General features: G+C 40.7%; 1 protein-coding gene across 1 annotated transcript in view; it reads right to left on the bottom strand.

Annotated features, from left to right (window-relative positions):
* The window catches only part of LOC108788993 (CD109 antigen-like), a 34,944-nt gene extending 29,621 nt beyond the window's left edge, over positions 1 to 5,323 (bottom strand). The window contains exons 1-4 of the mRNA XM_018558904.1: positions 5,293 to 5,323; positions 4,601 to 4,703; positions 2,483 to 2,600; positions 571 to 684 (exon numbers count right to left, since the gene is read on the bottom strand). Of these exons, the coding sequence (XP_018414406.1) occupies positions 571 to 684; positions 2,483 to 2,600; positions 4,601 to 4,703; positions 5,293 to 5,323 (366 nt within the window). The remainder of the gene's footprint in view (positions 1 to 570; positions 685 to 2,482; positions 2,601 to 4,600; positions 4,704 to 5,292) is intronic.
* Positions 5,324 to 22,257: the final 16,934 nt, after the last annotated feature.

Raw genomic sequence — 22,257 nt, 5'->3', positions numbered from 1 at the left:
ATAGGAAAAAAACATAGCAGGGGAATCAGCAGATAACAGGGAGCTAATGCTTCCCCTGTTATCTGATGGGGTTTTTTTTCTTTGTATTCAGACAGCAGCCGCAAGAAAAATAAGAATCAACAGGGAATTGGCCGATATCAAGGTGGGAGATGGGCTAGGATTTGTCAGGGCATTTTTTTTTTTAAAGGGGGTCCCTCCTAACATTTATAACGTTTGGGAGGAGGACCACAGGCTGTGTTTATTTATTTGTTTACATATTGCGGAGAGAACAGTCTGCTTCAGCAGACTGTTCTCCCCGCTTCGGCTGTGTTTTAAACTCAGTCGAGCGGAAGCATATGCCTTTGGCTCGACTGAGCCGCTCGGCCAACTTCAGGAGCTGTACCGGTTATAGTGAATAGCCCGTACAGCAGCCCTTCGGTTCAACTGAACCGAAGGGGTCTTGGGCCGAAGCTAGCCGAAGGATCAGCCGAAGCTATGGCTAGATCCTTCGGCAGCTTTGTGAATAACCCTCTAAATAAATATTATTACATTAATATAGCATGCAAATTTCAAATACACAATATACAGTACCTTAACATTTGTGTTCAAATGGTTGAATAAAACAACTTCCAAAATTAATATTTCACCTCTAATTACTGAATAAGGGAGGTTCAACGTGACAGACAAATTCTGATATAGTTGGAGCTGTGTGAAAAAAAGGTAAAACAATAGTTTTAACAAACCAAATTTTTCTTTAAAATGATATAAGCAAAATCACTTTTTTTCAGAAATTTTCACTTAAAAATATAATGAAAGACAGTTTATGGAAAATATATACAGGCAATATTGTTGGATATGAACAATTCCAACTGTTTCACGTGCCTAGCTGAGTGGCTAAGCCATCCATTTGTATTGTATGTCAACATATTTTTGTGTACAACTGACTATAAATAATATCTAATTTTTGCAAAACAAAGGGAAAAAAGGGAATTTATTTAAAGGCAGATGGATTTTGCCCACAAATGGAAGAGGCCTCACTCAGTTAGGGGGCCTGTGTAAGTCATTGCTGCTGGGGCAGCATTTGAATAGCGTCCAGACCAGAGCGCTTATGTAAACCATTGTGGCTGAGGGAGTGTTTGAGGACACTCTGGGAGTGTGGATCCAGTCTTTGCCTAAACAGACAGGGAGACCTGAATCAGACCATGATCGTGAATGATAGTGAATGAGAGACCTGTGTTGGGAGGCAGAGGCAGTTTGTGGGCGAAAAGATCAGTTGGATCAACCATAGCATCTTCTAATAACATTAATAATCACTCCAACCCTGTGAGCACAGGTGAAAAATAAACCCTCATAATATTATTTTTAACCTTAACTGAGAAAAACAAACTGGACAGGCCAATGAAAGCATACTAAGCAGAACCTTCATCCCACCTGGCTGCTAGACCGCCCCCCCCCCTCCCCCAGCCCCTTCTCCCCTGGGCTTCAGCAGTCTAAGGACCCAAGGCATCATCATGTCCAATGCAAGGTCCATTCACCTGCATTAGACATGAGGATGCCGAGGACTATGCCACAGTCGGAACGGAGGGGGACTGCTGCAGGACCAAGGTTTTGGAGTTTTGCTTTAATATTTAAACCTTTGTTTTTATTAATTTTATGTTAAATTTGTATATAACTTTGTAATGCTTTGTACCAGAATCATAATTTTAGTGTCATTTTAAAGTGGGCAAATATTACAATACAATGTATATTTTTTGTCTACAGTGACACTATTTTATTAAACTAACAATAATCCAAGTAGAACAAAAATTTGTTTTTTTAGTTTTGTTATTTTATTTGTCTATGGATTGCAAAAAAATTAAATCACAACCTTTATCACGGATTGTTCCTAAAAATAAGGCTTACAGGTGTTGCTAGTATAGCTAATACATACACTATGCAAATTTCTGTTGGTTCCTTATGAACCGACCGAAATTTGCACAGTGGGTGCCACCTTTTCGGCCAGCATCCCTCTATCAGCTGATTGAGGAAGTCAGTTGCAAAATCTTCGAACAAACCGAGCCAGCAACCAATTAGCTCTGTTGGCCCCTGTCAGAATACAATGAAGACAGCAGAAGGTTCTTCGATCAACGCTCGTAAGCATTGATGCAGGAATCTTTTATATTTTCTTCGTACAGCCCACAAGTTGAACGAAGAAAATATTACAGTGTATGGTCAGCTTTAGTGTAGGTAATTCAGGGCCTTGTGGATTGTGCAGTAGGGAGCTTATAGAACGACAACGTTTATTACAGGTGTACAATTTGATCTTTAGCCCACATTTTTTTGTGTGTTGATCAAAATAAATGTTCAATTTAAAACAGAAGACAAAATAATTATTTACACTTCATTAACAAAGATGTGGTATAGTTAATTAACCTCAAAATTAAGTGTGTTAGGTTCACAGATAACCCTATTCTATAATATAAAATAATTGTACATTCTATAATATTTCTACAGTCCATATCACCTCAGCTGGTTTATCTGTAAATCCCAATCCAAGCGTGTCAGAAACAATAAATGCACTGGCCAACCATGATGTCATTGTTTCAGGAACAGTAAGTGGCAATGTGAAAGTACTTTCTGAGCTGTAGAATAAACATAATACATTTTAGAAAAAACGTATCTGTTTTATTTTAAAGTATTTATTATTTATTAGCACAAGTTATAGTTTGGGTTATGCAAGTAATTTTTCTACATTACAGTACAGTATTATTATAATAACTTTCTCAATCCAGTATTGACAATAGATGCATAGGGTGGGATTTGGTAACGTCATCACGCTACTAATAAAGCGATATCAATTGCTTCTGAGAATTATTCCTCAGTAAAGTAACTTTAAATGTTCTCCCCCTGCCAACAGCTTTATAACAGCTGCCTCAAGCAGCAAAAGACCATATAGTACATTTTCCATTTTTGGACACACCTCTACATACTACTCACTCTTTCTTCAAACTTCTGGACCCCTCAACTTCAGTCAGTCTATTTCCAGACTTTGTTCACTGTTCTTTCAAATTTTGGTTAGCTTTCAGTGGTCCTCCTCATTCATAGTGCAAACTGTAGTTATTTGACAGTTGTTCTGCTGACAAGTTTCTCTTAATCCTCCTTTGATTTTTGAACACTTGTCAGTCATTCTGTTGTCATTTTATTCTCAGTTGTCCCCTTTCGTCTCACTTATCCTTCAAACCTTTGCATTTCTGCTCTGCAATTATCAACCTAATTCAACATCCGCATTCAGGTCAGCTAACATCCTCTTCTCCTCAGCTCTTCTAGACACAGTCCTCCCTTCCCACTTTTCATCTTCAGTATTAATCCTCGGCTGTCATACTCAGTAGTCAGCCTCACTCCTTATCCTTATTCTCATTTGTCATTCTCAATCAGACTCTGTTGTATTTGCCACTCATCTGCCTCATTCATCATCCTTAGTCTTGATGCTCCCCTATAAGCTTCACATGTCATCATTACACATTGACCTCATCTGTTCTCCTCAATGATTAGCCTCATTAGTGAATCTCACTTATAATTTGAATTCAGCAGAAGTAATGATCATCTTCAATCACCAGCTAAAATCAGCCTCCCACTCTTCTGTCTATTTCTGTCTTTCACCTCTAGTCTTCCTGCTCATCTGTAAGTCTCACATGTCATCCTTACACAGTAGCCTCAGTAATCAACAACTTAACAGTCATTCAATCCACACATACTTCTTACCTGTTCTTTTTATACATTTTGATCACTCCTACTTTGCAGTCATCCTTATCACACTTCTTTCACACAGTTACTGTGAACAAATAATGCTAAATAGTCTTTGTCATTCCTGCTTCTAATTTTTCCTCCTCCAATGTCTTCTCGCTGCTGCTCTTCCTAAGTCCTTCTCATTTCTGTTCCTCACACATTCCTCAAATAACAACTGCTCATTAATACTTATCAATCCTGCTTTTCATTCCTCCTCCAATATTGATTATTGTTAAAGACTAATTTCAAAGTACACTGGGGAAGAGCACTGGCAGCCACATCCTTCTCTGCAATCTCTCCAGGGTATGTGTCCCAAGGTAAAGCTCCTGAACAAATCTCACTACTGAGTGCTGGATAGCAAAGAATCAGTGGCGGAGAGGTAGGTGCAATGTACACACATCTCTTACCTTTCTCCAACATATGGTACACGCAGTTCACTCGGCTCATAGAAGCTGTAATCAACATATCCTATGAAAATCCTATCCTATTGGTTTATTTAATTTGAGCATGCATAGGTTCACACACAGGTTCACCAGGCTAGGTAGACAATATATGTCTTTAGTAAATCTGGTCCATCTACTATAAGAAAAAGAAGTTGTTCACTTAGCAAAGTATATGTTCACGGAGTTTAGTAAACAAGAGGAACATGTGTTCACTTTTAATACCCAATCAAATGTGAGGGATATTTAAAAACCAAGCTTTTTGTTAGCCCATAATTGTTTGATTGAAGTAAACTTCATCGTATTTACTAAGCTCATTGAACATTTAGTTTGCAAAATAAAGAGTCTCTATTGCTTTAGTAAAGCAACCCCACTGCCCCACCACAATACACTTTATTATGAAGGTAGGTATATACCTGATGTTTGCTTCTAGCCATATCCAGGTTTCAGTAAATAGTGTCCCATGATTTGGAATTGCTGGTAGTGCTGGTTGTATGCTTGAAGCTGTTGGCTGAAAGCCTGAAAAAATAAATGATAAAATATACTATAGGCCTATTGGTTTGCTGTCTCCTATCTCCATGGATAACCAAAATCCAGATAGCATGACGGTTGCAGTGGGGTGCTACAAGCAGTGTATATAAAAGGACAAGAAATGGTGTCATAAAATTATCAAAATATTTCATGTACATCCCATTGTAAAAACAATCAATATACCAGTTTTAGTTTACTGAGGAGGAAGAAGAACTGTACTGGACAAAGTAGTTTTATTACTTGCACTTTGCTAAAGTCGAATTCTACCCATAGCTTTTATTTGTTTTGGATAGAGTAAGGAAAGTTTTTGTCTTTGTCCTGATTGGAGAGAATTAAAGTCTCTCCCTGCCCCAGTTGATACCTGTCATTGGGACAGGAGAAATCTCCACAAGGGTTTAGCGCAAAAAAAACAACAACCATAACCCCCCTATCCAACTAAAACTAAACAGTTTGGGCTAAACTTCTAATTACTATTTTGACTGCTTTCCTCTAAGTGTATTATTACTTGAATGTTGCAGTTCTGACCAGAGTGACATTAACATTACATTTGCTTTATATTAAAATCAAGCAAACTTACCTTCATTTGAATGATAGTATGTGCTTATCATCGCATCAGACATAGTATTGTATTCACAAGGCTAAAGGTAGAAAGGTAAAATTGTTAGTTTTTTTTTTGTTTAAGATATACAGAGATCCATGCTTGTTTCTCGAACAATGCAATTCATGCATCATATAACACTTTTTGGTAAATGGCAGACCAGAAAATTTAATTAGTAATATTAAGTGTGCATGCGTATCAATCAATCAGAATTTGCTTTTACAAATGTTTGCCATTTATAAACTACAGATAGGTGAAATCTGATCAATTGGTTTAAGTTACTGGACATCACAGCTCTTTGCACAACAATATTAAAGATAATCTATCCATACAATAATGTGTTAATCAGGAATATTGCCCTCATGGTAGACACTGCAATTCCATCTTAATATCTAACCTACTCTTAAATTTCAAAATGTGATTCTCCTTTTCAGACCTACAAACGTAGTGGGCACTATTGACCTAATTTATTAAAGTGTGAAAATAGCTGAAGTGCATTTATGTAACCAATAATTATTTCAAATATTCAGCCATGGGAACAAGAAGCTCTATTTTTCAAATTTCCCTAACACATGACTGGAAATTCATGTTTAATTCATACTTTAGAAAATTAGGCCCTATAGGTATGATTTACTTAGAGAATAAGTGCATTTTAAAACAACTATTATCCTTTTCTCCAACTTCTGTGGAAACCCATGGAAATCTTTGGGTTTCTACTGTGCAGAAAACTGAAGACTTGCAGCATGGGATATAAACAAACACTGGAAGCCATGGCTGTTGAATAGAGGAAAGTATGCTCTTGGGAAGGTGGAGGTGGGCTAGAATAGGTCAACAAAGGGGACAAAAAGGATTTGATATGAAAAAACATACATTATGTTCCAACATACATCAAGGGAAACTCAGATTGCTGGATCTCCAATAAGTAACAAGCAAGATTTATTGCATATTTAGCTGGTTACAGTGGCATCATGACAAGGGCACCATTCATATTGATCTACATCTCAAGTCCCTCAGTGTAGGATACTAAGATTATGTAAATTATGCAGTCACTCAGATTCTGATTAAAATCGTATCATTACAGAGAGAAGTGGTACACAGAAGATCATCGCTAAGGAGTGCCAGCTAAGTTATGGAGTCACCATAAAAAAACAAAGAGTGTGCTTATGTGATAATTCCAACCTCAATAGTGTCTCTAGTATTACTAATAGCAAGAGAAGTAGGTAACACCTCTCATATCATCACCATTGCTTGAGCATTGGAATGTAAGTATTTACACGTTATATTCAATCACATGAAGAAGAAGCTCTTTTTTAACCTCTCTGGTCATGATTGGATGTTTGAAGTGAACATACATTCACTTCACCTCGTTATACATTTTTGTAATTTTGGCCCAAGTTCATTTCGCTTCACATTTTAGTGATTTGGGTCCTTAAATGTTGACTTCCAACCTATGTTGAGAGCTTTGTCATGTTCCCTCTCCCATTTTCACAATTCAAAGTGCTTGCCTCTCTGCTTTCTATGACAATAGAAAGACACATACGGTACTTTAAATGGCTGAACTTAGTAAAATGTTACAGCTCACACCTTTGACTTAAGTTCAAAAATTATTAATAGAGCACAATCAGGTTACTTGGTCTCTGAACCATGCAGAGGCACTAATATAGTGTAATACAAATACATGCCACCTCTTGGGACAATAACACCAATTAATGCATTTATTGTTGTGATACCTTCAGTTTCAGAAAGGCTACAGTTACTGTATTTTTTGGACATTGGTCTAATGGATATCATCTAAGTAATGTTGTTCCTTTTAGTGTCATGGATATGAAAACATAATATGATTATGATTAGATTAGTTTTATTTTTGGTGTGCCCCAAACATCTCCCAACTAAAAACAAACTTGCTTAATTTTAATTAGGAAGTGATTGGAAATCAAATACCTGAAATGTTTTGCGGTTATGCTAAAATTCCTGCATGTGTATATTAAATGTGTAAATAAACAGTTGCTTATATTATTCTGACTCTGATTGTTGTGATAGCGATTTATCCCTTGTTGAGACCTCTAATCCTGGCCTGTTTAAGCAGATACAATCACTGCGGACAATCCTTGTCAGATAGCTGAACTCACCAATACCGTGTTCGTCCACAAAGGTTGCTTTATTCTGTACGTGCAGACAACAGGATAACAGCGATGAATGGTTACAGTATTGTGCGGTCAAAAAATGATGCCTTTCCTAGCGTACTATGCAGAGTACATGTCTCCTGATTACAAGTGGCTGTTAGCTGTTGCCATGACACAGGAAAACTGACAACAAAAATGAAGGGTGGGGCTTACATACAGAGCAACTGTCATACAGAAAAACAGGTGCAATATCACAAAGGCCACTAGATGGCAGCATAGGAACTAGACATATAAAAACGTCCATAGGAAAAGGTATAGGGAAAACAATCTATATAAACCTTCTATCTAAATAAACTTCTATGCCCCATTGGGGCGGCACACTCCCCGTCTGGCATGATAATGCCACTATATACACCAAATCGGTAGTTATGCAAATAAACAACAGTGCAATTTGTGCTGTCTTGAAGATCTGAAAGACATAAAGAAACATGCATCTAATGCAATAACAACTATTAAAGTCCATGAACTTGTAGCTTGTCCTCTGGACCTAAAATAAAGAAGGAACATATATCCACAAGTTCAAATATAAAATAAAGTCTGATGACTATCAGCATAGTAGACTTGATCACTGGAACAGTCTTTCAAGTGCAGTAAGTCACTCCATGAGAGGCAACTTGTAAAGTTCTTTGGTTGTGGAAATAAGATAGCCTTGGCACATTGAAGGCACTTTGGATAAGTCCATCCCTGGATGTGCATGGTGCACGTAGGTACCTGAAGAATACGGGCATTCACGTAATTCCAGCTACAAAGTCTCCACGTGAAACAGGCACAGTTCCGATCTTCTGGGTGAGAAGAGTAGCTGAGGTAAAGATGGCTGAAAGCTTTGAAACTGTAATCACATCACTCTTGATGATCGGATTCAGCTTGGCAGCAGGAATGTTTTTAGGAATGTCCTGCTTGTCACGGACACATTTTATCTCTGTGCTAGAGATATTCTGTTCTGCATTGTGTAGTAGACTCAGCTGGTTTTGAGCAATGTCTTTTGCAGAAAGAGGGTTTTGGCATATGTGCCAGTCCTTACAGCAAGTATCATTGGGCTTAGTGTGTTGGCAGTGTGTAGCATGGACTAACCTTGCAGTAGTGCGGTCAGGACTTGTCCACTTGGAGAAACGTCCATAGCGTTGACAGCCCAAGACGAGTCCTTGTTCAGTTCTGGTTACAAGGGTTTTGCATTCAGGATGAATCTCTGGATCTTTGACAGGATCTAGAAGACTGAAGTCATCAGTTGTAGCTTCTTCTGGATGATCCAGCAGGAATTCAGGACCTGTTGACCAAGAATAATTTGCAAAGACACTGGCAGACACTGGCCTGGTGGCATGATCTGCAGCATTGATTTCTGATTGAACGTAATGGCATTGTTCAGGCTTGGAAGCTAACTTAGCTTTGCCAAACAGAAACCCTATGTGGGTTTTATTAGAAGAGTCTCTCACCTTGAGGTAGGCAACAGCTGCTATGGCCTCAGTAGATGCATCTGAAAAGATGTGAAGCTCTTTCCTCTGACTGGTAGCAAGGGAAGCTGAAGTGTAGCAGCTTGACATTTGAATTTCAAGTAAAGTATGTAGAGATTGCTGTCTCTGTAAGGATTTACCTTGTATGGTGATGGGAACCACAATTCCCAGTGGATTGTATAGGCCGCTCATCACTGACTGAACGCCACGTTTGGCAAATGGCTTGTCTGCAGAGCTGATTTGAAAGCCGAAGGTGTCTTTTGATAAGGTCCACCGTAGGCCCAGACTTTTCTGTACAGGTGGCATGTCCATTCCCAGATTTAAGTCTTTAAACCCTGTGGCCTGATCGCCAGGTTGAAAGGCTTTCTTAACAACAACATTGTTTGAGACAGTCCTATGGTGTCTGAGGTTGGTCTCTGAAAGCAGACCTTGAGTCTTTGGTAGCAGGTCTATTGCTTTGTCATGAAGAGGAGAATCATCTTGCACGATGACTGGTGTTGAAGACTCTGATGAGTTTCCCGAGAGGTTCACTGCTTGTGAAGTTACTGGAGTGATGCTTGAAGAATCAGGTGCGTTGTCCTTGGTGTTTGCATCAGTGGTTTCCTGCTCGTCCGAGCTGTTGAAGGAAATCTGGTGTGTAGTCTTACCAGAACTATTGCAGTGTGGTGTTGTGATGTTGCCTTGGTTTACCTGTACAATGATCTTATTGAAGCATACGTCACCTGAGGCATGAGGTTCGCAATGTCGTTTGACTCCAATAAGTACCCAACCTAGATCAGTCTTTTGGGCATAAGGATCATCATTCCAGCCATTGTGCTGCTGACGTACCTTATGTACTCTCAGGATGTCTCTGCCTAAGAGAAGCATAATTCTGGCATCATTGTCCAGTGGTGGGATGCAGTCAGTTAAATGTTTTAGGTGAGGTTCCCGAAGTGCATCCTCTGGTGTAGGAATCTCCTCCCTGTCATTAGGCAACTGATTGCACTCAATGATCTGAGGAAGATCAATTCTCTCCATTCCTTTAATATGAGAAATGACAAACTCAGCATAGGTGGTCCTTCCTGTGAGTTGAACTGTACCAGCACAGGTGTGCAATGTGTAGGATAGCATGTTACCCTTTATGCCGAATAAGTCAAAGAACTCTGAAGTGGCAAGTGAGTGACTGCTTTGGTCATCTAAGACTGCATACATCTTGATTGCCTTTTCAGGTTGTCTTTGGCGAAACACCTTGACAATAATTCAGCTGGTTGATCATTAAAGTGTGACAAAACTGACATGCATTGTGAAGTTCTGTCCCAGAGGTCTGACAGATTGCTGGAGAACTCATCTCTAGTGTATTCATAGTTTTCTCTGAGTTTCTGTGTCGGTTTTATTGTACGTTTGGGTCTCACACTCTGTTCTGCAATATCTGCAGAATCTGCTCCCTGTACGTCTGCGGGTTCAGAGGCATGATGAATCTGTGTTGGTTCAGCCATAAAAGAGTGTTCAGAGCCTTGTCTAGACATTTTTCACGGTTTTGCAAAAAATGGTACTGTCTCTTTAAGAAGACGAACAGCAGCTTAGACAGATGGGGTAACACAGTTCAATGTAGAGAAACAGTTTTCAACATTCACATGAAGTGCGGTAAGCTTGTGCGACCATGTGCTTTCACAAGATGGCGGCTGGCACTGAGCTTGATTGCAGATTAGGCACACACATATACATAGCAGGCTGTCAGAATTCTATGCATTTTTTGACTATTCTGACTCCGATTGTTGTGATAGTGATTTATCCCTTGTTGAGACCTCTAAGCCTTGTTAGAGGTTGCTTTATTCTGTACGTGCAGACAATAGGATAACATATGTCACGTATAGTAGACTGGTGCCACAACTCCCAAGCCAAACTTTGGGTAGACCTGGAACAATCGTATGCAGATGTCCCTTTAGCCAATCTCCCTTGGTGTACCACTTCCCTACCTCCACAATTACAATCCCACCCTACCATAGGCCCCACGATCAAGATTGCATGGTCCATCTTTAAGGGAGGTAAGATCTCTCCCTTTCCTTCACCTCTCACTCCCATTTTAGACAACCCAGCATTTCCACCGGGTATAGGTGCCCACACATACACGGCACTACAGAGACTCGGAAAGGATAAGGCCAAACACTTTCTGACTGACACGACTAGACCCTCAACTAACACTCTTTGCACTAACCCGGATTATGGCCCTCTTGACTTCTGGTCAGCTGTGCGACTGTCCCACTTCCTTCACGCGAACCCTGCAATGCGACACTCCTGTAGACCCCTTACTCCATTTGAGCAACTTTGCACACAAGATAAATCTCCCCGACACACCCTCTCCCTATGCTATAGACTGTTGATCCAACCACTGAACCCAGATGATCTGTGGTTTATATCATGATGGGAGGGAGAACTACAGACCAGCTTTACCCCAGAAGCCATGAAAAAATTACTTACACTCTCGTATCGTTCTTCGATTAGTAACAGATATCAAGAATCTTGCTATAAGATCATGACTAGATGGTACCGTACTCCACAATCCCTTCACACACTACTTCCCGAGTCACCCGACCGATGTTTGGCGATGCCAACAACCCGGAGCAGGTATGTTACATATCTTCTGGTCCTGCCCGGCTCTCCGACGGTTTTGGGAGCAAGTACGCACTCTCGTTCAGAAATTTACGGATGTCCAGGTACCTGAAGACCCGACCTTCTTTCTCCTCCACCATAATACCATCCCGCTGCGTTCCTATACCCACTCATTGATTAGACACATGGTAAATGCCGCTCGGGCATGCATCCCAGCACTCTGGAAGAAACCCGAAGCCCCCCATATAAGTCAAGTTCTAGACCGTATCCATGATATATATATCATGGAAGATCTCACGAGTTCTATTAAACATACCTCTGCTTCAGTCGCTCGAACCTGGCTCCCCTGGTTGGAATACATTCAGTCCCCAGACTACCTTACCCTCAGATAGGAGAACACTGATTCGCTCCTGATGGGGTAACTCCATCCCATCCCTACCCTATCTTTCCCGCTTCCTTATTCTCCTTAGCTACTTGTCCTATTATTATCTTTCTTTTTCTCAAGTGACCTAGTAAATACCGGGCCATTTATCCCGCATGCCCCCCTTCCCTTTTCCCCTTATACTTTTTTTTTTCTCTCTCTTTTTTCTCTTTCCCCTCTGTCTTTCTTTTTTTTAATTACTCAACCCCTAACCCACACAACCGACTCACTCACTTGCCTAACACGATGTTTTGTATGGGGTTTATATATTTATTTATTTTTGCTATGGTTTGTTTTGCTGTGCAAAGCTTTAAAAACGATATTTCTTTTTTTTTTTTTGCATGTTATTGACAGGATGTCATTTCACTTAGGGTCAGAAGCCCCTCCCTTTTCCTAAACACCTCCCTGGAATTCACAGTTGCTCTCATAAGCACTTGAACACTTACATGTCTCCCCTCTGAGATATTTATGGGTCACTGACCAGCTGAGCAGGGGGAATATCTTCCCCTTTTTTTTTTTCCCTTTCTTTCTCCACTTTTTTTTTTTCCTCCTAAATGCTTTAAATATTTTATTTGTTTATTTTAATTATATACATCGCAATGCATTTGAAATACTCTCTCTATGATCGCTTGAACGAGCAACTATTTGTTATTCAAGCACTTGTTTATCTTTTTTGTGAACACCGTCAAGGTATTTAAAATATAAAATAATGAATTTATTATAATAGGATAACAGCGATGAATGGTTACAGTATTATGCGGTCAAAAAATGATGCCTTTCCTAGCGTACTATGCAGAGTACATGTCTCCTGATTACATGTGGCTGTTAGCTGTTGCCATGACACAGGAAAACTGACAACAAAAATGAAGGGTGGGGCTTACATACAGCGCAACTGTCATACAGAAAAACTGGTGCAATATCACAAAGGCCACTATATGGCAGCATAGGAACTAGACATATAAAAACGCCCATAGGAAAAGGTATAGGGAAAACAATCTATATAAACCTATCTAAATAAACTTCTATGCCCCATTGGAGCGGCAGATATATTGAAGCCTGCTCAAAGCGTAACCCATACAAGTATAGCCAAATTGGGTCACTGACCAGCTGAGCAGGGGGAATATCTTCCCCTTTTTTTTTTTCCCTTTCTTTCTCCACTTTTTTTTTTTCCTCCTAAATGCTTTAAATATTTTATTTGTTTATTTTAATTATATACATCGCAATGCATTTGAAATACTCTCTCTATGATCGCTTGAACGAGCAACTATTTGTTATTCAAGCACTTGTTTATCTTTTTTGTGAACACCGTCAAGGTATTTAAAATATAAAATAATGAATTTATTATAATAGGATAACAGCGATGAATGGTTACAGTATTATGCGGTCAAAAAATGATGCCTTTCCTAGCGTACTATGCAGAGTACATGTCTCCTGATTACATGTGGCTGTTAGCTGTTGCCATGACACAGGAAAACTGACAACAAAAATGAAGGGTGGGGCTTACATACAGCGCAACTGTCATACAGAAAAACTGGTGCAATATCACAAAGGCCACTATATGGCAGCATAGGACCTAGACATATAAAAACGCCCATAGGAAAAGGTATAGGGAAAACAATCTATATAAACCTTCTATCTAAATAAACTTCTATGCCCCATTGGAGCGGCACATATATTGAAGCCTGCTCAAAGCGTAACCCATACAAGTATAGCCAAACTGGATTTTTATTCTATCATGGACAGTATGTGGTAAATAACATTTCATTTAAGTACACTTTTTATATTAATTTTGAAGTTGCAGTAAACTGCAAATGTTCTTTAGATTTAAACAAAATTAACTTTGCCCAAAGATGAACCGAAAAAAACCCTGTTTTAGGGTACACACAGTGTAATATAGGCCACAACTCTAATTGGGCCTGCCTCTTTCGGGGGTCCCAGTACAATGGTTTGTTGACACTTAAAATCTAATTTAATAGAATGGTAAGAACCAATGTTTCTTATTTAGCAGGTTTAATGTTAACAGCTGCAGCTGGGAACAAGCAACAAGCAGTTCAAAGCACAGAGACTTGCAGGCACCTTTTTATAAGAAATTTTACAATACAACCATATGGGCAACAATATCATTGGCTGCCAAGGCCTACCTCACTGCAACTAGCCAGAAATGTGCCATTCCTTAGATAGTATCTCTCAAGTTGTTCTAGACCCTTCTACTGTACATGAATTCTATCCCACCCCAAGCACACATACTAGACATGTGCCAAGTGCGTACGTTCATAGGGTTCATCTATAGTTCATCTGTATGTCTGTATAAAGTTCATCTGTATATGCCTGTTGGAGCATCTTAACTTCTACTACTAGAGAGAATTAAGAGAAGACTAAAGTATGGTATACATTATATGAATTTCAGCCAATTCATAATGAACCAGCCACTGTCAGCACTCTTCCGCCCGGCATCCCTTGATCAGCAGATTGAAAGAGTAAGTCGGAAAATCTTCAGCTGAATGGAGCTTGCAGCCAGTGAGCTTACCCTCTAGAGGGAAAACCTGACGTCTCTGACCAAATGACTCAAGAACTCCAAAACCCACTACCTGAACAAAATATGCTCCCTTCTGACTCCTTCCCAGGCACTTATACTGTATAACCCAGAGGGGGATGAGCCAAAATACTGCCCCACTCCTGCCAGCCACATCAGTGGAAACTGGTGGGTCTTACAAGTTGACTGACTGTTATAATCATCTATAAGCTTTAATTCTTTCTGCATTAGTGACCTTAAACAAACATGCAGATTAGGAAGTTGCATATGCCAGTGATTTAAAGTATTGCAGCCAGGGGGTCAGTATAACAACCAGGCAACTGGCAGTTTTAGAAGGTGAGGTCAGCAATCTCATCCTCAGTGTTTCTCTCATAATATGTTTAATTTAAATACTGCATTTACTCTGAACTCTGGGGAGAAATATTCCTATCACCACTGTAAGGGGTTAACTGCTGGTTTTGCCAAGGGGATAATGAGTAAAGTGACATACATACATTATTTCTAGTTCCCACAGGCTTCCTCCTCTTTGTGCAACTCTTACCCTCGGTGACATCAACCTGTACAACATTTTTTTCCGCCCAGAGGCTAAGATTTCATTAGAGTTGCCATTATGTGGTTCATTTACAAAAGGCAAATAGGATGTTTACTTTGCAAGGTAATTTGCACTTTGCATAGGAAGTTTCCCTTAGCCTGGTGAATGTGGTGAAATTTAATTTTGCAAATAACCAATACCCAATCATGCAAACAGAAAAATAAACAGTATTCTTGCTTACACGTGATTGGCTTAGGAAATCAGCAGAGCTTCATTTCATTTCACTAAACTGAGGATAAACATCCCCTGCAAAGTGCAAATTCCCTTGCCAAGTGAACAGCCTATTTGTCTCTGGTAAATCAACTGCTATAATCAAATGCTTCTTTGTGTACAATGGGAGAAGTGAGCATAGCTATAATTCTACAATCTTGCATTGCTGGATGATTTTTTTTGTAAATGTTTTTTACTACACATATTACAAATCTCATTTTATATAAAATGTAAACATTTTACATACCTGGGTGTAGCTCATAAAAGATGTTTCCACCTATAGAAACAAAAACATTTTATATATGTTTATTTAAACATACAGTATAGGTTGAACTCGATGGACTTATGTCCTAACTATGTAACTATGTATAGAAAACAACCAGTTATTCTGCTAGGCTTTCAAACAGTTCTAGTCAACAAAAACACATGAAGACAAATGTGTAGCACAATACTATAAAATGTAAAGATTTTTCTCAAGGGAGTTATTGGATTATACTCACTATGTTTGCAGAAAACTCTTTTCTATCTCCAAGAAGAGTGGCACGTTTATCAATTACATGCAGCCCCACCAAAGCATGCCCTTCGTTCACATTAATGAATAAAGACAGATTTGTTGATGGCTTTGCATTGCTTTCACTCCACGATAAAGCTACCTTTAAGATAAATACAAATAAGTTCAACTACACATGCAATACAAATTAAGTATTGATTAATAAATTAACTAAAATACTACTTATTGATCGCCAAAAAAAAGAATTGCTTGTATTGCCAAAAGAGTAAGCATCAGATTCCAGTTGTCAACTGGAAATCAAGAGTTCATACCTACAAGAGGTCTTTGTGCAAAAAAGGCAGTTAAAGTAAGCATTATCATTCATTTGCTAAAATCAATACATTCCTGGTACTGGTGCATACCCCCTTTTTAGCTCCAAGATGTCACTGGGCACCCCCAAATTCAGAATGCATGCACTATGTCAATGACGACTTTCTCCATATTGGTGCATAATCATCACCCATGTCCCACAATGCAATGTGGTACCTCGATTTCATTGTGAGATGCAGTAAATGTTTATTTTCTTTTTCATTTAGGTAGCTTTTGTCTTGAACTGGCACCCATCAGCATGTGTTTTTCATTGTTAAAAAAAGCAGATGAATATTGTATTAGTGATGTATTACATGCCAACTGTCTGATACTGGCCACACAGTTGGTTACAATCTGGTTACAAGTTGGTTGAATTTATCAACAACTAGACATGTGCGATTCGTTTCGTTCCGAATCGAAATTCGGACGAATTTTCGGAAATCCGAATGTATCCGAATTCCGAATTACAGACATAACGAATGCAAACGAATCCGAATTTCCATTTCCGAAATTCGGTAGCGGTAGTTCGAACGTTCGTTTCGTTTTCGGTTCTTATTCGTTTCTTATTCCTTTCGTTCGTTGGAGCAAAGTGACATTAGAGGAGAAAAATATGTTTCCCCCCTCAAACGTTACTTTGCTGCAAACGAACGAACAAAACGAATAAGAAACGAATAAGAAACGAATAAGAATAGAAAACGAAACGAACGTTCGACCTATCGCTACCGAATTTCGTCCGAATACGAATTCCGAATCCGAATAGACTTTCACACCCGAATCCCGAAAAATGAAATAACACAAATCCGAATTTAAAACTAAACGTAACTAAACACATTTTTTGGCAGTGCACATGTCTTTCAACAACTATGGGGTCTATTCACAAAGCTGCCGAAGGATCTGGCCGTAGCTTCGGCCGATCCTTCGGCTGGCTTCGGCCCCAGGACCCCTTCGGTTCAGGAGAACCGAGGGGGTGCTGTACGGGCTATTCACAATAGCCCGTACAGCTCCCGATCACGGCCGAGCAGCTCAGTCGAGCGCTGAGCCGTGCTGAAAGCCGAAGCTGGCCGAGCGGCCGGCCATTGGCCGGCCGACAGCCTGCTTCTGACAGCTGGGCGGAGCCAGCCGTGATCTTACGGCTGGCTCCGGCCACTTTCAGAGAGATCAGCGTCCCTGGTTGCTAACCAGGGACACTGATCTCCAAACATCTAACTCTCCCTGGCGCCCCGGGAGTCTCCTGCTCCCGGCCGCCAAGGAGAAAAACCCCGCTGTGTCTTTTTTCTTTATTCTGACACGAGCATGTCAGAATAGAGAAAAAAAAAAAAAAATTCCCATTCAAAAGCATTGGGACATTACTATTGGCTATTTCAATTTCAATAGCCAATAGTAAACTAGCATTGTACCCGCCCTCTTTTTCAGTTCCCCATCAGGTCCATCAGCAGAGGGCGGGTACAATGCTAGTTTACTATTGGCTATTGCAAATTGAAATAGCCAATAGTAAACTCCCAATGCTTTTGAATGGGAATTCGTCTTTTTTTTTTTTTTTTTGTTTTTTGACATGCTCGTGTCAGAATAAAGGAAAAAAAAGACACAGCGGGGTTTCTCTTCTTGGCGGCCGGGAGCGGGGGGCTCCCAGAGCGCCCGGGGGATTTTTTTTATTTTTTTTTTTTTACAGCAGCAGAGCCGCCGGACAATAGGAAACTATTGGGCGGAGCTAGCTGTCACTGCTAGCTCTGCACAATCGTTTTCTGTTTACTTTTTCACTCTTTTTCTGTTCTGCTCGGTGCCTCTGAGGGACCGAGCAGAACAGGTGAGCCAAATGCCGCTCGGCGGCATTCGGCTATTCTCTCACTGCTCTCTCAATGCTGAGCATGTTCGGCTGATCCGAATCCACACGAAGCAAGCCGATGTACGGCTGATTTCAGCCGATATACGGCTGAAATCAGCCGTACCAGCCTGAAGTGAATAGCCGAACAGTGTTCGGCTCACTTCACTTCTGATCGGTCATTCACTCGGCTGCCCTCGGCAGCTTTGTGAATAGACCCCTATGTAGTGCAAAGGCCTACCTAAACAATGTTTAAATCAGCTATGCCCTCACACACTCAAATTGTTGGTAAATCTAAAGAAGGTTATGAAGTCACACTTTAATCTGTGTAGTACCAGTCAGCTTCAGTTCTTTTTGTCAGTTAAAACAATTAACACAAATGCCTGGTCATGAGCAGCTCAGAGTCATATATTGTCCATTAGACATGTGCGATTCGTTTCGTTCCGAATCGAAATTCTGACAAATTTTCGGAAATTCTGACATTCGGATGTATCCGAATTACAGATATAACGAATGCAAACGAATCTGAATTTTCGTTTCCGAAATTCGTTAGGAGTAGTTTGTTCGAACGTTCGTTTCGTATTCGTTTCTTTTTTTCCCCCTCAAATGTCACTTTGTTGCAAACGAACGAACGAATGAACTAAATGAATAAGAAACGAAAATGAAATGAACGTTCGAACGAACTACCGCTAACGAATTTCGTTGGAATCCGAATTGACTTTCACACCTGAATCCCGAAAAACTAAATAACCCAAATCCGAATCAAAACGAAACTAAACTAAACAGATTTTTTGCCAGTGCACATGTCTATTGTCCATAAGGTTCTATACTATACATATAGTGAATTTTGTGGCTGACATAAAGTGCATTTTCATTGGTTAATATGATTGCATTCACATGAAACATCAGAGTCCAAATGTATATAATAAAAAGGCTAAATCAGATAAATATTTTTCTTATATTAACTGTTTGTAAATTAAAATTAAAGTTGACAGCTGAAACATATTTAATGCATCATGTGTCTTTCCCAATTTCCTAATTGTTAAATTCAAATAAGAGCAATTACCTTATTTTGGAACAAGCCTTTTACATGTAACATGTAAGAGGTTTGTACAATATCACCATAACCATTATTATTGTGAAAGTAAAGAATGAGATTTGCATAGGGAGCCCAGGAATGTTCTGGAGTGAGGCTGAATGAGGTCCTGTTTTTCTTCCCAGCAGAGACAATCAGACCTTTAGCCATAACCTGCAATACAAAAAAAGATCTTAAATATTTTTGTATATTATATATTGTAACTGGTACCAACTCCAGGGACAGTGTGGACAGAAATCTACTGTTTACTAGAAAAATAGACAGTACTTTTCTTTGACATTACTTTTAAATATGTTTTTTTATCAAATAAGTTTTTATTGGTTTGCATTTGTAAAAGAATAAAACAAACAGACATTTACAGGCATGACTTACAAAACAACATTCGGTGCCATTCCCGGAGTTACACAAGTATATGCATTTGGCACACGGACATAAATGAAAGCAACATGTCCGCGCTGAAACAAACCTGGCCTAGCAAAACAATGTGGGGTGCACTGGGCTACTCGGGAACAACAGTCATATAAACAACATAGTCAGTATGACACAGCCGCACCTTTCTATATGCTGGTGTTGGTGCACAACAGTTCTTCAATATCACCGTCTCATAAAAGGCCTTGCTATTATTTAGAAAGTCGCGTGGCTGATAATATGAGCATCCGGGCCCAGTCCTCAGTAGGGCCAGTAGTGTCACAAGAAATTATAAGCTAGTAGGTGCCCCATCTGGGTACCACCTAGAGGCCGTACTTCGTGCTGGCATGGGTACCTGACAGATGTAGGTACCTGACAAGACTAAGACACAACACAACAGGGGGGGAGGGTGGTAGAGGGAGGTAGGAGGGGGCAGGCAAGTAAAGTAGAAGAGGGGAAAGAAGAGAGAGGTGGTGTTCGGATCATTCGGAGGAAGAGAACATTCCGGAGGTTACTGGAGGTAAGTTACATAGAACAGGGCCGGCGTAAGGCAGAGGAGGGGAAGTATTTGTCGATCCAGGGAGACCAGGTAGTTTCATATTTGTTCATATGATTATTAAGCTGTGCTGTCCTTTTCTCATGCGCCATAACCCAATTGACGTGATTGACTACACTATGGATACTAAGGGATTTGGTAAGCCAATTTTTTGTGATTTCTCTCTTGTTTGCGGCGGAGTCCTTCAGGTTTACAATTAAGCAATGCGAAAAATGGACTTTTGGTCAGGGGTTCCGAGAACAGTGACGACAGGAGGGCGAACACTTAATCCCAGAAGGCCGAGGCATGTGGACAGCTCCACCAGATGTGGAAAAAGGTGCCTTGGTCTGGGCATCCCCGAAAGCAGTTGGGGGAGCAGCGAGGATTATAGATAGCCACTCTGGCAGGTACTCTGTACCATCGCAAGAGGACCTTGTAATTAATTTCCACCATGCTTGCACATAGCGAGCTAGATTTCGTATTTGCCCAGGATTGTTCCCAGCTGTCTTCATCTATTGGGGACTCTAGATCCTATTCCCATTAAGGGACATATGAAGGGGGGGGTGTATCTGTGGGGGTAATCAGAGCGGTGTAGAGGAGTGAGATGAGTCCTGGGGTGTGGCGGTTGGTGCGGCAAACTCTCTCAAATGGAGAAGTTGATGTGGGATTGGATTGTTGCGTGGTGTACGTGGCTAGAAAATGTTTGACCTGGAGGTATCTGAAGGTCTTCTTCCCTGGGAGTTGGTAATGTTCTTGTAGATATGGGAAGGATTAAATTCCCGAGTCGGTCCTCAGCTGCCAGAAGGTGCTAAGATTATGATCTGACCATGCAGAAAACCGTGCTGGGTGCTGCAGAGCTGGCGTAAAGAGGGGGTTCACCATAAAGGACATGAGGGGTAAACTGGGGGAAAGAAGGCCACAGGTAGTTTTAACAGAGTCCCAAAGTCGGAGTGAGTGGGAAGTGATCGGGTTGGTTATCTTAGGTCTCTGTTTCGGGGTTAGCCAGAGGAGGTTGGCCGCCGACGTGGGGCGTACTAAAGCAGATTCCAAAGTCACCCAGGCCGGAGTCTCGGAATCTGATTGGTACTTCACCAGTTGACCTATTTGTGCTGCCAGGTAATATTTGGCTAGGTGAGGGACTGCCAACCCCCCCTGGCATTTTGGTAGGTGGAGTGTGCGTCTAGGTACTCTAGGCTTCTTGTCTCCCCATATAAAAGCAAAAATTTGTGCCTGCAGTTTTCTGAGGGTTGGACTAGGGATCGCAACTGGGAGGACTCTAAATAAGTAGAGAATTTTTGGCAGATATGTCATTTTAACCGTGGCTATCCTGCCTAGCCAGGAGAGGTGGTATTGGGACCAAGTCCGCAGCATTTGTGTCAGTTTGGTCACCAGTTTGGTCACCATCTCAGGGTAGTTGGAGTAATTCAGTTTGGTCACCATCTCAGGGTAGTTGGAGTTGTATAGCGCATGGTAAGTACTCGTCAGTTTGATTCCCAAGTATGGGAGGTGGTCAATGTTCCAGGAGTAGGGGTAGTTGCTGGTCAGGGATTCCACTAGTGTAGGGGGTAAATAAATATTCAGGGCCTTGGATTTTGAGTGGTTGATACCTAAGCCCGAAATTTCTTCAAATTCCGACAGAAGCGCTGTCAGGTTGGGCAAGGTGACAACAGGACTAGTTATAAAGAGTAACGCATCATCCGCAAACAAGCATAACTTGTGAGACACTCCCTCATGGTCAATTCCGGTGATGTCTGGAGATTGGTGCAGTTTTTGTGCTAGAGGTTCCAAAGCTAGGGCGAAGAGGAGAGGGGATAGTGGGCAGCCCTGTCGAGTGCCCCTAAGGATTGGGAACGGTTGGGAGCAAAAGCCGGAATATTTGATGCGAGCCGTGGGTCTATCATAAAGGGAGGTGATCCAAGTTAGAAAGGAGGTTCCGCAGAGTATAGAAGAGGTAGGGCCAAGAGATGCTGTCAAATGCTTTTCTAATGTCAAGGGAAAGGAGCATGGAGGGGATTTTTCTAGTTATTGCTACATGTGACAGGAGGGTGATCCTTCGGATGTTATCGCTTGCCTGCCTAGTAGGTATAAAACCAACTTGGTCGTTGGAGACTATCTGGCCTATCACTTTGTTGAGTTGATTAGCCAGGACTTTAGCCATTAGCTTAATGTCCACATTAAGCAGTGAAATCGGTCTGTAGTTGGATGGGTTACTATGGTCAGAGGCTGGTTTGGGGATCATGCAGATCAGGGC

This window comes from Nanorana parkeri, unplaced genomic scaffold (assembly GCF_000935625.1).
Source record: "Nanorana parkeri isolate BGI_ZX_2015 unplaced genomic scaffold, ASM93562v1 scaffold368, whole genome shotgun sequence".
NCBI lineage: Eukaryota > Metazoa > Chordata > Amphibia > Anura > Dicroglossidae > Nanorana > Nanorana parkeri.
The sequence above is the reverse complement of the archived record's forward strand: the minus strand, read 5'-3'. Positions and strand labels throughout refer to the sequence as shown.